Source organism: Dendrobium catenatum, unplaced genomic scaffold (genome assembly GCF_001605985.2).
Source record: "Dendrobium catenatum unplaced genomic scaffold, ASM160598v2 fragScaff_scaffold_1209, whole genome shotgun sequence".
NCBI classification, from domain to species: domain Eukaryota; kingdom Viridiplantae; phylum Streptophyta; class Magnoliopsida; order Asparagales; family Orchidaceae; genus Dendrobium; species Dendrobium catenatum.
The window spans coordinates 135,089-148,833 of record NW_021319671.1 but is presented as its reverse complement, the minus strand read 5'-3'; the positions used below and the strand labels follow the sequence as shown (position 1 = coordinate 148,833).

The 13,745-nt window shown below is 33.3% G+C and overlaps 1 protein-coding gene across 3 annotated transcripts in view; it reads left to right on the top strand.

Moving 5' to 3' along the window:
* LOC110101567 (phospholipid-transporting ATPase 2) overlaps positions 1-13,745 on the top strand; it is an 82,632-nt gene that overhangs the window by 11,722 nt on the left and 57,165 nt on the right. For all 3 annotated transcript variants that reach the window (XM_028699027.1, XM_028699026.1, XM_020829521.2), the window contains exons 3-4: positions 652-865; positions 8,332-8,448. In XM_028699027.1, the coding sequence (XP_028554860.1) occupies positions 652-865; positions 8,332-8,448 (331 nt within the window). The remainder of the gene's footprint in view (positions 1-651; positions 866-8,331; positions 8,449-13,745) is intronic.

The window sequence follows — 13,745 nt, the reverse complement described above, 5'->3', positions numbered from 1 at the left end:
CAACCACAAGAAAAGCTTTGAAATTGCTGAAATAATCATGAAAGAGGACAATATTCAATGGATCTTCAATTCGAGAGGAAGATCCTTCTCTCCAACTTTCTAGTTGAAGACTAGAGCCCACACAAACCTAGGTGAAACACAAATTCTGCATAAAATATCACATAACCTAACCGTAGAGCGAAAAGAACTACTTAAAGCAAAAACACCAATACAATTTTTTAAACAGCCATTGATTTTGAATTTTACTCCACAAAGCTTTCATTAATTAAATTCCGAATCCCCTCTTAACCCTACTGGCCCCACCGGGCTGTCCGCCCCTTTGTTGGGCGGCAGGTTTATTCTGCCCGGAATAAGCCTGAATCGGTCCAGGTTGGATCGGTTCAACATGAGCCAGTCTAACAATTTCACAAAAGATCTTGCTGTCCTAGAAGAACAAGTCTGATGCCTGAAACCCTTGTTTGGACAGCTCTCCCGTTTTTACCCCCTCCCCATCTTCTTGCTTTCCTTATAGTTTGAGTGATCTTGTATGGATTTATGTTAATTTCTCTAAATGTCATTAACTCTTAATGATTTATCATCTTGTCAGATATTTTGAATCGTGATTTTATCTTATTATCTCTGATTTCTATTGGCTTTGTTTTGTCCTCTCAGTCGGTTCATGAATCAGTACTTTTTGTTGATTGCATGCCTACAACTATGGCCACTTATAACTCCCGTGAATCCTGCAAGTACATGGGGTCCGCTTATCTTTATATTTGCTGTCTCTGCGACGAAAGAAGCCTGGGATGACTACAATAGGTATCTTTCTGACAAGAAAGCCAATGAGAGGAAAGTGTGGGTTGTAAAGGAGGGCACACGAAAGCAGGTATGACTTCTTTCAATCTTTAAGACAAGGCGATGTAATATATGCTGATTTTGACTAGAATGAATGCCATTATGTAGATGCTAATATGTTTTAAGGTGAGCTTGTGAATGCTGATTAATTTTTTTTTCATTTATAATAATGTTTGGACGTTTAATTCTTTGAGGTACGATTTATTTTTTATTATTCTTTTGGAAAAATTTGGAATAATGATGCATTTTATATTTTCATTCAACTTATTGTTATATTTTTATATCTTAAACTAATAAATATTACCGATGATTTTTTTTATTAGGATTTATTATACCAATTGAGTATTTAAGGAATGTTAGTTTTTGTAGTGGAAAAAAGTACCTCAATGGTAGCTGCATATTGTGGAAATGAAGTTACTAAGTAGTAGGTTTGGGAAAGACTGGATAACATTAAACTAAAGGTTAGCCATTAGTATAGTGGTTGAGGAAAACAAGTTTGATGTTCATCATCTTTTGCCATATTCCAACTATTTTGAGCTGTTTTTATATTCTTCATGCTTTTCTGATGAGTGTTTGTTTATCGAGATGTTAACCCCATTTTTTGTGAAATTTTTTACACAATTTTTAACTATATAAACTTTAATCTTTCCCTTCTCCTTCTTAATCCAACTACATGAACAATATGTATATCTTTTATAGTGCATCTTCTACCTTCCTTTGACTATCTATGCTCAAATGAGTTATTTCTATTTTTTGTTGTCTTATCTTTAATATGTGCTACTCTCATAATTTTTCTAACATAAGAATTTCTTGATTCATCTCTCTTAGTTTTCACTACTCATAAATTTGAATATTCTCATTTTTTCACAATTAAGTTCACGACTTATTTTATGGCCTAACACTTGAATTGGCCTAATTATAATTTCATAATATTTTCCTTTAAATCTTCATATTCTTCTATTACCTTATCATACTTTTATGGCAATTCTTCATTTTAGCCTCTTGTCTAAATTCTAAAAGTTCACTTTTTTTTTGTCCCCTCCCTTCTTTAATAATATTTTCTTTTAACCAGTAACTTCACCCAACTACTAAATCTTGTATGTTATATGCTTATTCTTTGTTCAACTATTCATAAGTTTAATATATTTTCAATAGTTTTCTACTTATTCTAATATTTCATTTATTTTAACTGAAGTTTTGCTGACGAATTATCTCGTATGAAATTGGTGTATCCTCAAATATTCCACTTCTAAGGCCTCTTTTTAGAATCATTGTAACCATAACATAAGGTAGAGAGTCAATACTGATTTTTACTATAATCTTATAATGATTGGAAACTCATTGACCACTTTATACTTTTTAAATTTCTCTATGCTTACACTTAAATGTCTTTAATATCTTTAATATACGCAATTTTCACTTACGAGCTAATGCATTCTTTTTATATCAACATATCCTTTTCAAGTAAAAAATTCATGTGGTATTTTTTTCGGTCTTTGTACCTTATATTCATTTCCCATCACAGAAATGACTTTCATATTTGAATCTTTCTAGCATAGAATCAACTTGAGTATGAAATGCCAATGTGATTTTTCAAAGCCACCTCTCCTATAATCATAAAAATCGTGAACCTCACTCAAATTAATTGAAAAAAAATAAAAAGAAATAAAAAGAGAAATCATGAACCTTTTTTCAATTCTTAAATATTGATTATTGGCCCTAAAATGTCTTTTTCTCAATCATGTTGGCCTCCTCTTAGTTTTTAATATCTTATTGAAATGTTTTGTTAACTTAATTATTTTATTATGTTTCTAAGCACTTATATATATATCTTTAATGCATTTTTTAGGGCTAATTCAGATTGATATTTAAGATTTATTCTTTAACGCTCTTATTTATCAATTTATAAAAAAATTATTTTCATTGAACTTTATTATTATTAATTCTTATTTAGATCCTATTATATTTGCTTAATTTTGAGGAGGGGGGGTGGTGGTAGTCTTTGAGTATGCCCAAAATTGCCCCTGGTCGATTTATGTGGGGACTGGGGACATTTTAGACTTAGAGTTTGTAAAAGGTCAAAATTACTCTATCGACTTTGAATTTAGGAGCCAAAAATTGTCATAGCAATTAAAATCAAGTTTTTTTTTTCATCGCATGATCACAACAACTTCAAATGAGTGGATGAGCTAGAGATTAAGGGAAATTTAGGGAATTCACGTGTTTTGTAATTCTTTAATCCTTATGTAATCTCTAATTTATTTACCGTCGCCATAGGTGAAAGGAAAAAATTGAGAAGTGTTGACGAATTGAAAATAAAAAAATCGAAGAGATGTATCTATTCACAGAATTTCTTACGATGCAGCCTACAATCCGACCCCACTTCAAATGATTTATACCAAACGAGAAAATGCTTTGTTTCAATAACTGTTGTTTAGCGATCTTCTCAATAAAAAGGGCAGAGGAGAAAGTGACGGACTTACACTCAATTTATTTGAAAATCCCGCTCTCTACCTCCTCCCCCATAAAGCCCACAGCTGTTCGCTCCTTCTGTTCACGAATACCAACACCTCCGTTCGAAACCCAATTGGTTTCACGTTTAACCTGCACACCCCATGCGATCGGCCTACCACCGCTTGAACACGCCTGACTTCCCTCTTTGCGCGCTCTGCTTTATGAGCCCGATCTCATAGCCGCTCCGAGCCCTTCGTGTTCTTCCACACTTCCACCAAACCTGATTGCGAACCAACCCCTGTTCGCAAACCTTCCACATGCTCTTGTTTGATCCCATTCAGCAACGCCCACGCCTCCCTCCACGTCGCCTGCACACGCTCGAGCTAGAACTTTTACCCGTTTGACCTCCTCACTCCCCGTCTACAGGCCATCCACACCGATCGTCAGCCACATGCCAGGTATCTCTCACTTCCTCCTTCCTTGTACCCGTCTCTTCCATTCGCAAGTAAATCCCGCATCCGAATCTAGCCGGCCACCTAACCTCTCAACTAGACACCCAGTCCGCCTCAATTCAACACCTAAACCTGCCTTCTCTCACTGAATGCCCCTCGCGTGGACTTCACCATTAGAATCCACACGCAGCTTGCCTCCTATCTGTGGGTAGTTCTTGCTTCTGCCTACATCCTTCTGCATTCGATCCTTATATAGGTCGAATCCTAGCTCGTGGCTTGTCAGTTCTGAATACATATAGAATCGCTCTAGATAATAATATTTAATTCAAGTAATTAAATAATTGCTATGTAATTAAATAAATTATTTTTTGAAATTATAAAGCAACATGTATTTGTCAAAGACTTAAGCCATTGATTTTAGATATGATTATGGGAAGATTTCAAATTCAAGACCAGACGCCGTCGACCTTAGATCCATCCGAGATGGTTTCAAATTCAAGACCTCGCGTTGTCGACCTTAGGTCCGGACGGGATGGTTTCAAAATCAAGACCTCGCGCCATCGATATTATGTCCGATCGAGATGGTTTCAAACTCATGGCCTCACGCCCTCAACTTTATATCCGTTTGGGAAGAAATCAATGGCGAGTGCCGTCCTGACCTCCCCCGGGCGGAGGGGACGTCGTGAGGTTGTCGAAATCGCCTTAAAAATTATCTAATTGGAGAGCAATTAAATTTGAATAATTGATTAATTCAATTAACCAACTCATTAAATTTAATTAAAATTAATTAATTGAAATAAAATTAATTAATTTATATTAATCAATTAATGGAAATTAATTGATTAATTAAAATTAATTAATTAATTGAAATTTTTTAACTGAAATTAATTCCATTAGTTAATTAGAATTAATTAATTAAAACTAAATTGATTGATTGAAATTAATTAATTAAAGTTAATTAATTAATCAAAATTAATGGATTAGTTGAAATTAATTAATTGAAATTATTTGCTTAATTGAAGTTAATTAATTTAATTTAATTAATCAGTTAAAATTAATTAAAAATTGTTAGTTGGTTAATTTAAAAATCGAGAGCGTTTAAAATCCGAGAGCGATAAAATTGATTAATTAAGTAAATTTTTTAAATCAATTAATGTGGAGAGAGCCACTCTGGTTAAAATTATATTTTAATCAGAAATATGAAAGCAAGAAAAATAGTATCCCCACTAATCAACCTAAGGTACAAGTTATAATGAAACCACACTCCTAAAATTAAGACTCAAACAAAAGAAAACCTCTACATGCTCTTAGGCAAGCTCTGAAACAAAAGGAACTCATGTAGGTACAAAACTCCAAGCATCTACAAGTAAACTAATAAAATTGATTAATACCAAAATAACTGCTAAAGCAAAAGAATATGGTATTGGAAAGTAAACTACAATACTGAAAGAAAAAGAACAGGGTACTGAAATAAAAATAGAGTATTGGTGCAAGAAAGAAAAGCAATGCACTGAAAACTAAACTACTACTGAAAAGAAAAGAACTACAACACTAAAAGAAAATAACAGTGCTGTAGCGAAAACACTAGTGTCAGGCTAGTAAACAACTTAAAGCTAAGGTTTAGTGTCGAGCTAGCAAACAACTGCAAGTACCTACAGGGTACAATCCAATCTGCCATAAAAAAGCCCAACAGACTATTTCCAAAGGGAAACAATAAGTCCTACAAATTACATGCAACTTCTAAGGAAGTTATAAGATATGTCAACCAAATTAAAATGAATATGCAGCGTAGCCTACTTCTAAAGGGAAGCAATAAGACCCGTTCTAAAACAAATTATGGGTAGCTTCTAAGTGAAGTTGTAAAACCCACATGTTGGAGAGATTGCTAAATAAGGTGCAACAATTCTAAAACCCAAACAATCAAAATGAGCGAACAATTTTGTCTAAAGGACTAGGTTGTAATACCTACCTTCAGGCATCTTCCAAAAGTTATAAGACTTGTTATTTGAGAGAAAAACTCCTTAAGAGAAATATTAAAGTCTCAAATTAAATCAAAACGAACGGGTAGCTTTGCTGTAGAGCTAGGATGTAAGACCCATCTATTGGCAGCTTCTGAGGGAGTCGTAAGGCCTATCCAAACAAATAAATTTACGAGCATCTTAGCATATAGGGCTAGGTTATAAGACCCGCTTACGAACTACTTTCAATGAAAGACGTAAGTCCCAACTCAAATTCAAACGCATGAGCTACCTCTAGGAAAAGCCATAATACCCGCTTCTACTTCTGGGTAACTTCTAAATGAAGTTATAAATCTCAAAACAAACTAATTTATGGGTATTCTAATAGGTGTAAAACCCAAAACCTCTATAAAACTAAAATTTATATTTAACCACCTCAATTTACTCGGGATCCTTTAGTGGAGGCAATCCATGGCTACTAATTAGATTCCCTGGATACTACGATCAGCGATCGCCAGTATTAGTAGACTGAAACCTAAGGTATGCCTGAGACGACGAAACCATGAGATCTTGATCGGGTTTACCTTTATTTCCCCCACAACTGAGACTAAAATACCTAAAATTACTCATCCTTAATCGATAGTTTTATCTACGTGTTAAGAGAGGTAATTAACTATGAGTGCTTATTTTCAGAAGAAGGACAAATCTAATTAAACCCTGACATTACCCTCAGGGGAAATCTGGTTAACTACAATATGACATAAGGGGAATGGAATCCTATGTCTGTGAAGCGGGATTCATGCTTTTTTTTTTTTTGAGCCAACAAGAAGCTTATCTAAGTCAACATAACATGGTGTAAGTGTGTAACTTGAGTAGCTTACCCTTAATATCTCGATTGCATTGCAAAGATGAGGAGCGAATAGTGGCATAAGAGCAATGAATGTTGGGATCATGTTGGCTCTTATTTTTAAGGAGCCGAGGGATTAAATTGGACCTTATTTTTAACACCATGTAATTTCAACTAGAAAATTTATATTCCTAGTATGCCCTCATTTTTAACCTCATGTTTGAACTTCATCTAGAATTCTATCTGTTTTAACTATGGGGACTATTTTGACTTCTATTTTAGATGCCAAGGGACTACATTAGTCCTTTTGCATACTCTTAGACTAAAATGCCCATCATCAATAATCTAAGTACTAGTTTGTTTCTCTCTCTCTCTATATATATATATAGAGAGAGAGAGAGAGAGAGAGAGAGTAATGCTAATAATATTGAGTCTTTCGAAAATGCTAAAACTCTTATGGAAATTTTTGTAATGTACATGCCTATTCTAATTTTCTATCTTGATTGGTTCAATTATAAAATTTCAAATTGCCTCTCTTGACAAACTTTCTCTAAAAATTATTCTCTCACCTTTCGGGTTCCATTATTTTTTCAAGGGATTTTTTTATTGTCCTCTTTACGTGAAGAATATAGATTCATAACTATACTCTTTATTATGTGGTTAAACTTTCTATTAGAATCTCCATTTGAGAGCAAACTTACTGCTTAGCATATCTTAAAATAAGCGTTCACTATCTCAAGTTTATATGCCGTACCCATCCATTTCTCTTTGGCAGTTTATACTCACTCTGAATCCTTTTTTTATCACACCCATTGTAACATAGTTTTCATTTTAATTACTGTGGGTTACATCAAAACAAACCTTTGTTTTTTTTTTCTAACTGTTCAAGTTTTGTGTGCCATTTATTGGTGAAATTCTTGAAGGTAAGATGTATGTTGAAGTTAGTGGTAATTATTTTTAGAAACCGATGCTTACTAGTTCTAGAATTCCTAAATTGTTGAAGTATAGCTAAATCAGCAACACAACAAGACATTTAAATGGACTCCAAGGGCATTAAAAGTAATTGCGAATGATATTATGAAAAATCAGTTTCTTTATTCACTTATGAAGCAGAAAGCTATTTTGAGATGTACCACTTCTAACGTTTGTTTCTTAAAGCATCAAAGCTTGCAGCGGGCCTGCATTTATATTACAGGATAATCGAAATCTTAAACTACATCCTCTTACTAAACTAGCAGGATAAGATACGTATTTCCACAAGCATCATGCATGCTGGAGGTTTGACATTGAGTTGTTACTTCTCTGATCCTGAATAATCTAAATATGAAATTACATTGAACAGAAGCTTAAAATCCACAATATCCACGGAGCAAATATTCCAGTAGATATGATAACAGGATCTATAACTGATAAGTCAAGTAGTTCTAGAATTTTTGTGAATCAGTCCATTTATAATATATGACAATACCTTTATCTACGGAAACAAACCGAGTTTGTGAACTATTTTTTTGATGTAGAAATTTTGAAGGGAGTCAATTGAATTTGACATAAATTATGCATGCCTTGTTAATTTTGAGATAAGCTGCTTGTTAATTATACATGTAAAGGCTCTTATATGTGATGTGACAGGCATGGAGAAATTTCAATCAGATGGTTTTTGTTATTCAATAGGATGCAAAATAATGAAAATATGTACTGTTGTTTGTTTAATTACTTATAGCTGAGCTGGAATGCCACTTATTTTTTTAGAACACAATTATCTTCTTTTGTTGCTGATTTGTTTCAGATTGAAGCACAAGACATTCATGTTGGTAATATTGTTTGGTTGCGGGAAAATGATGAAATACCTTGTGATCTTGTTCTAACAGGGACTTCTGATCCTCAAGGCATATGCTTTGTTGAGGTAACCATTGAGGCTCATATTCTTTTCTTTCATTGGTTTAATTATGTTTCTTTATTGTTCTTACCTAGTAGGCTAGCGTTGTGTTTTGGGCGTGCATTCTGCTATCTGGCACTCTTTGGGATCCAGCATCCCTTATGTTCCAATGCGGGTAGCAGAAACGTTTAAAGATAAATCTTCAGTTGTGTGTAGGCTTGTGGAAGGGCTTTGACATGGCAACTAAAATAGAACGTTCATGTAATCATAATTGATGGTTCAAACTTTAGAATGGAGATTAAGAAGATAAAAGACTTTCTTCCTTTCCTGGTCTTCATTAATGATCATCTTTCTTTGCTTTGATATTTTTGAAATATTTAACACCTCTTAGATTCAAAGGGGCTTCGGTGACCAATTTATCCTAATGGATTTAAAGAAGATTTGAATGAGAGGCTCGCATCGAAACTTGATTGTTATGATTCATTTGGACAAATTTGATGAGGCTTGGTTATTGTTATGAATAATTTTTTTGTGTGATATGTTTATACAAAAATATCAATATTCAATTTTTTTGAATTTTGAATCGTGCAATAGAATAGTCCCATTATGTGACTTTTCATGTTTAAGCGGGCTCAATATATAGGCTTTCTTAATAAATTGCAATGTGACAAAACCATACCATGTGTGAATATTGTTGGAGGGCCAAGAGACTTTTCTCAGCAAGTATTAGCAAATTAAATGCGTACGCCATATTGCCATGTCATCTTTAATAATCAAACTGATGCGGACATCCAATGGTGAACACTTATCCGAGGAAGAGACGGACATCCAATGGTGAACACTTATCTGAGGAAGAGACGAAGATCAACGGCCGAGATCATCCCACTTTATCTTAATTTACTAATTGTATATTTTTTTTTAATTTATGCATTTTTCGTTTTTACCCTCTCTTGAGGGAGTTGTCCTTTGTAAGCCCTAGGGGTATGTTTGTCTTTTTTGAGTTTTTTTTTTTTTTTTCATTTAAAGGCCTATATATAGAGGCCCTTGCTATTGTATTGTCATGATAGATTATTAATAAAAAAAAAAATTCTACACTCTTGTTCTTTGGGAAGAACTTTGGCGAGATCCCTATGTGAGGGAAGCATAGTATCCACCAGCCGTAGGATGGTCCGGGCTCGTGGTTTGAAGTCCCTAGGTGAGGGCAGATAAGAATCCCTATCTTAGGAAAGTTACTTAAATTAGATCAAATTAAATTTCTAGTTGGATTTGATTTAAATTAATTTTTCTAATTAGGAAATCTTTTTTAGGAAACTCCCAAAATCTCTCAAATCTGAAATCAAAATCAGATTTAATTCCTTAATAACATTTATTGTTTGGGTCCACATTCATTGTATGTGGACACTTCTCCTCCCTCCCCATATGGCCGGCCCCCCTTATTCTCTTCCATTCTCTATTTTAATTAATTCCTTCACAAAATTGGAACTCCATTTAAGGGATTAATTAAGTAACCCCTTCCCTCTCTTTTTCAATTAATTTGAAATGTTAAATTCACATGACCCCTCCCCTTCCGATCTACATCACAAACTATGACAACGATGCCTGAATAAAAGTATTGCAAGATGGTTGCTTATCTTGTCAATAGTTGTTCTCTTTCTCTCTCTCTCTCTCATAGGGAGAGAGTTCCTTACACTAGTAATGTCATCCATTAGTCTCTTTAGTCTATCCAAAATATGATCCCAAAATTATGCCTTTGATCTCAGTCTTGTCTAAAAAATAGTTCATTTATTGGGATTATTTAGATCCATATTATATCGAGGATTAAATTAACACATTAGATAATGGACTATAATGGCCTCATAGAAATAGTCAATGATGATTCTTGACCTCCGCTTGTCATCTCTTTATGTATTTTTATTATTATATAAAAATATATTAGAAAGTTGATTCCTGCAAAATGAATGCCTTTGCTGTTGTATTACAGTTTCTGGCAGAATATGTTGTTGAAAAGAATGTGAGATTTAAACATGTACACTAAACAATCCTTGCATCTGTCTATTTATCAGGCGTGGTTCTTTCTGTAGTTTGATTTAACCTTACTGGCCCTTTGTGTGAAGGAGAGTCTAGCAATATATTGTACAATAATTGTTATGCCTATGCACTTATCGATACAGAATATGTTTCAACGTTAATATCAGGAGGTAAATCTACTGATAGATTGATTGACAAACTATAATTTCTTTTAATGATGCTACTTAGACTTAATACGTGGGAAAATGATTTTCCTTACCCCAGACTCTTGCACTAGATGGTGAAAACTGATTTAAAGCTAAGTTATTCCCTCAGCCTTGTATTGGGCTAGCTTTCTAAACAGCTGCTGTAAAATTAAGTGGTAGTTTTTCTTTGTGATTGACAGCAGTATAATCTTTGTATCTTATTCTTTTCGTATTTTATTTATGTGTATTATTATTTATTATTTTTTGTGAGCAGGTGTGTTACTAGAGTGTCAAATCTCTGTAATACTATAGAAATTATCAAATAGCGCTTATCTCCACCCCATTCCTTATCAATATATATGCCCTTACCAATCATACACCTCTACCTCAGTCCTTGTTACTGGAGAACAACAGAATGGCGCTTGTGAGTCCATTACCACAGTATTCTTTATGTTATTAACTATGTTATAATATTTTAATCCATAGTGTATAATCCAATCAATAACACTTCATTCTTCTCCTACATTTTTTCTCCTATATTTATTTAAATTCATCTACTACTCATTTTATTGTTGCATTTGTTGCCTCCATTGGTAATACTCATCACCAAAGTCAGCTGGCTGCAAATTTAGTATTTTATACGACGTTTTATAGCATACGTCTTTTAGAAAGGTATTTATAGTGAATGTAGTGCTTTGTTTTGTTTCTAAATACAAATATATAGCATATGTTTATTGCTTTAAGTTTTTTTTCCTATCTTCTTCTATTCGTCTTGCATGGTTTAGCTTTTGATTCGTTCTTCGTTGCATATTTGCTAGCAAATGATAGTAACTAATGGATTCTTTTGGGTTTATATCTGACGCAGAATACATGCATTATCTCTTATATTGCTTTAATAAACATTATATTTGACAAATTTATATATGACTTTGTTTATTTTTTTCCCCTTAGGAAATGAACAAGCTGGGCATGAGTAAGGCATAGCGAGCGCCAAAACTCACTGCCTGTTCAAGGACTGCAATAAACGACTTGAATAAATTACTGTGCTATACGTATTTTGTTCAAGTAGTAGTGGTTGTCTATTCGCTGGCATATTTGAAGGACACAGAGCTCGAAAGGGATTTCTTAGTGCTTCTTATTGTATGATTTAAATTATCATGACCTGGAATCTTCTAGCTTTTTTACTATTATACATATTTGCAGTCGTTTAAAATAATTGTTGTATCACTCTTGAATTCTTAATTCGCTGAAATTATGTTGCAAGAAAAATTCTAATAATATCATAATTGTCTTAATTGTTTATTTTGCACTGTGCATGGTTCAATTTATTTGTAACATGTTTATAGAAGACTTCGGATAGTATTTATCCTAACTATTGGCTTACTAAGATTGTTTACCAGTATTAAAAACACACGTTTGCTCATAAGATCACTATACTCTGCTCACATTTGTCTCATATCTGGAGGTAAGCTAATAGCTTGCTGAAGTGCTTGGTCCTACTGATTGCAATTAATCTGTTCCCCCAATTTCTTTGCCTATCAAAATTTGTTGAAAAGCAGCCTTTGCCTTCCATTATATTTCCTACCTGAAATCTGCTATTCTTATTTCTCTTCACATAAACAGCTAACTTAAAAATGGAAAATTGTCACTTAAAAAAACTTATGTTGATCAAAGTGATGTGATCTTTATGAACAAAATAAATATTTCAAGTTTTTTAAATGTGGTTTCATTTGTTTTAGATTGTTTCCGAACAATTAGGGAATTTTTTTATCTTGAATGGGCATTGGATGCATCCATACTTTTTTTTTTTTTTTCCGAACAATTAGAATTTGTTTAGTTGTTTCCCAGAACAGAATTTACTTATTTGGGTGCAAACATATTCAACCCAGGTTGACAATGGTTTGGCTGCTATTCGGAGAAACAAGAGATGTTGTTTATTAAAAACTTTAATGCAATACTTGCATAACAAAGTTCCTTAGAATAGCGTGTTTAACTTTGGTTACTCTTTATTCTGGAGTTGGTGGTTTTTGTTACTTAATGGCGTCGATTATTCTGGTTTAGCTTGAAAAAAATATTTGTTCATTTGATGTAGAGGGGAAATCCTTTACTACAAAGATTTCTGTGAATTTAGTGTTTGTAAATACTTTTAGTTTTGCAATTCAGTAACCTTCATAATTTTTTTTCAATGAAGCTCTCTCATCTAAGTCGATCATGCGATTAAGGAATTCTAGGATGGCAAAAACTGGAATGTTAGTAATTCCATGTTTGATAGTTTGAGTTTTTTAAAATTGTTGTCCTTATTGGTTACTGTTCTTTTACTGTATTCAGAACTTTTTTTCCGATGAAAATTGTTTCCTCATGTAGCAATTTTGGTATGTTATTTGTATCGAGTGAAGGAACCATGGTTACGAACTTTTGATAAATCCCTCTCGATTGAACTTTTATGTTCAATCATGATTCCTATATCCAATTAAGGTACATGGAAAGGCAACTTTCTTCCCATTCTTGTAACTCTCTTTCCACCTTGATATCTAATTAATCTTGTTGATTCATTTTTTAGTAAAAATTTCTGTGTGTTGCCATAATGTCAACATGATGATTAGTGGGACCACTGGAATACCTTTTTTCTTTTAAATAATCATTTCCTAATTACATTCGATGAAGTTTATTTAATTTGAAAATTTAGTAGAGGACTTGTAATGCTTACAAGCTAACGAGTCCCAAAAATTTTCAGTCTTAAAGCTTAATAATTTGCAGAAGTAGAACTTGATTAATTGGTTGATAATAAAAGTGAGATTAAACTGAGTTTATATTATATATATATATATATATATTATCTCAAGGCATTTTGAGCTGATGTTCATCTCCTTTAGAATTGCAATGAACCTCAGTGGAAACTTCATGTTACGCGATGAAGTTGTCTCAAATTTTTATCCTGAACCAGTTTAGGTGATACAAAATACTCATTCCGTGAATATGTTGGATGGGCTTGTCAGCGTCAAAAAGTTGAGTTACCACTTAAACTCGTGTCCATGATTATTAGATGTCTGTTGTTCAAAATTTAGGGCACACTTTGTAAGCTTTGTTGACATTTTTTGTAGGTTTTTTTGG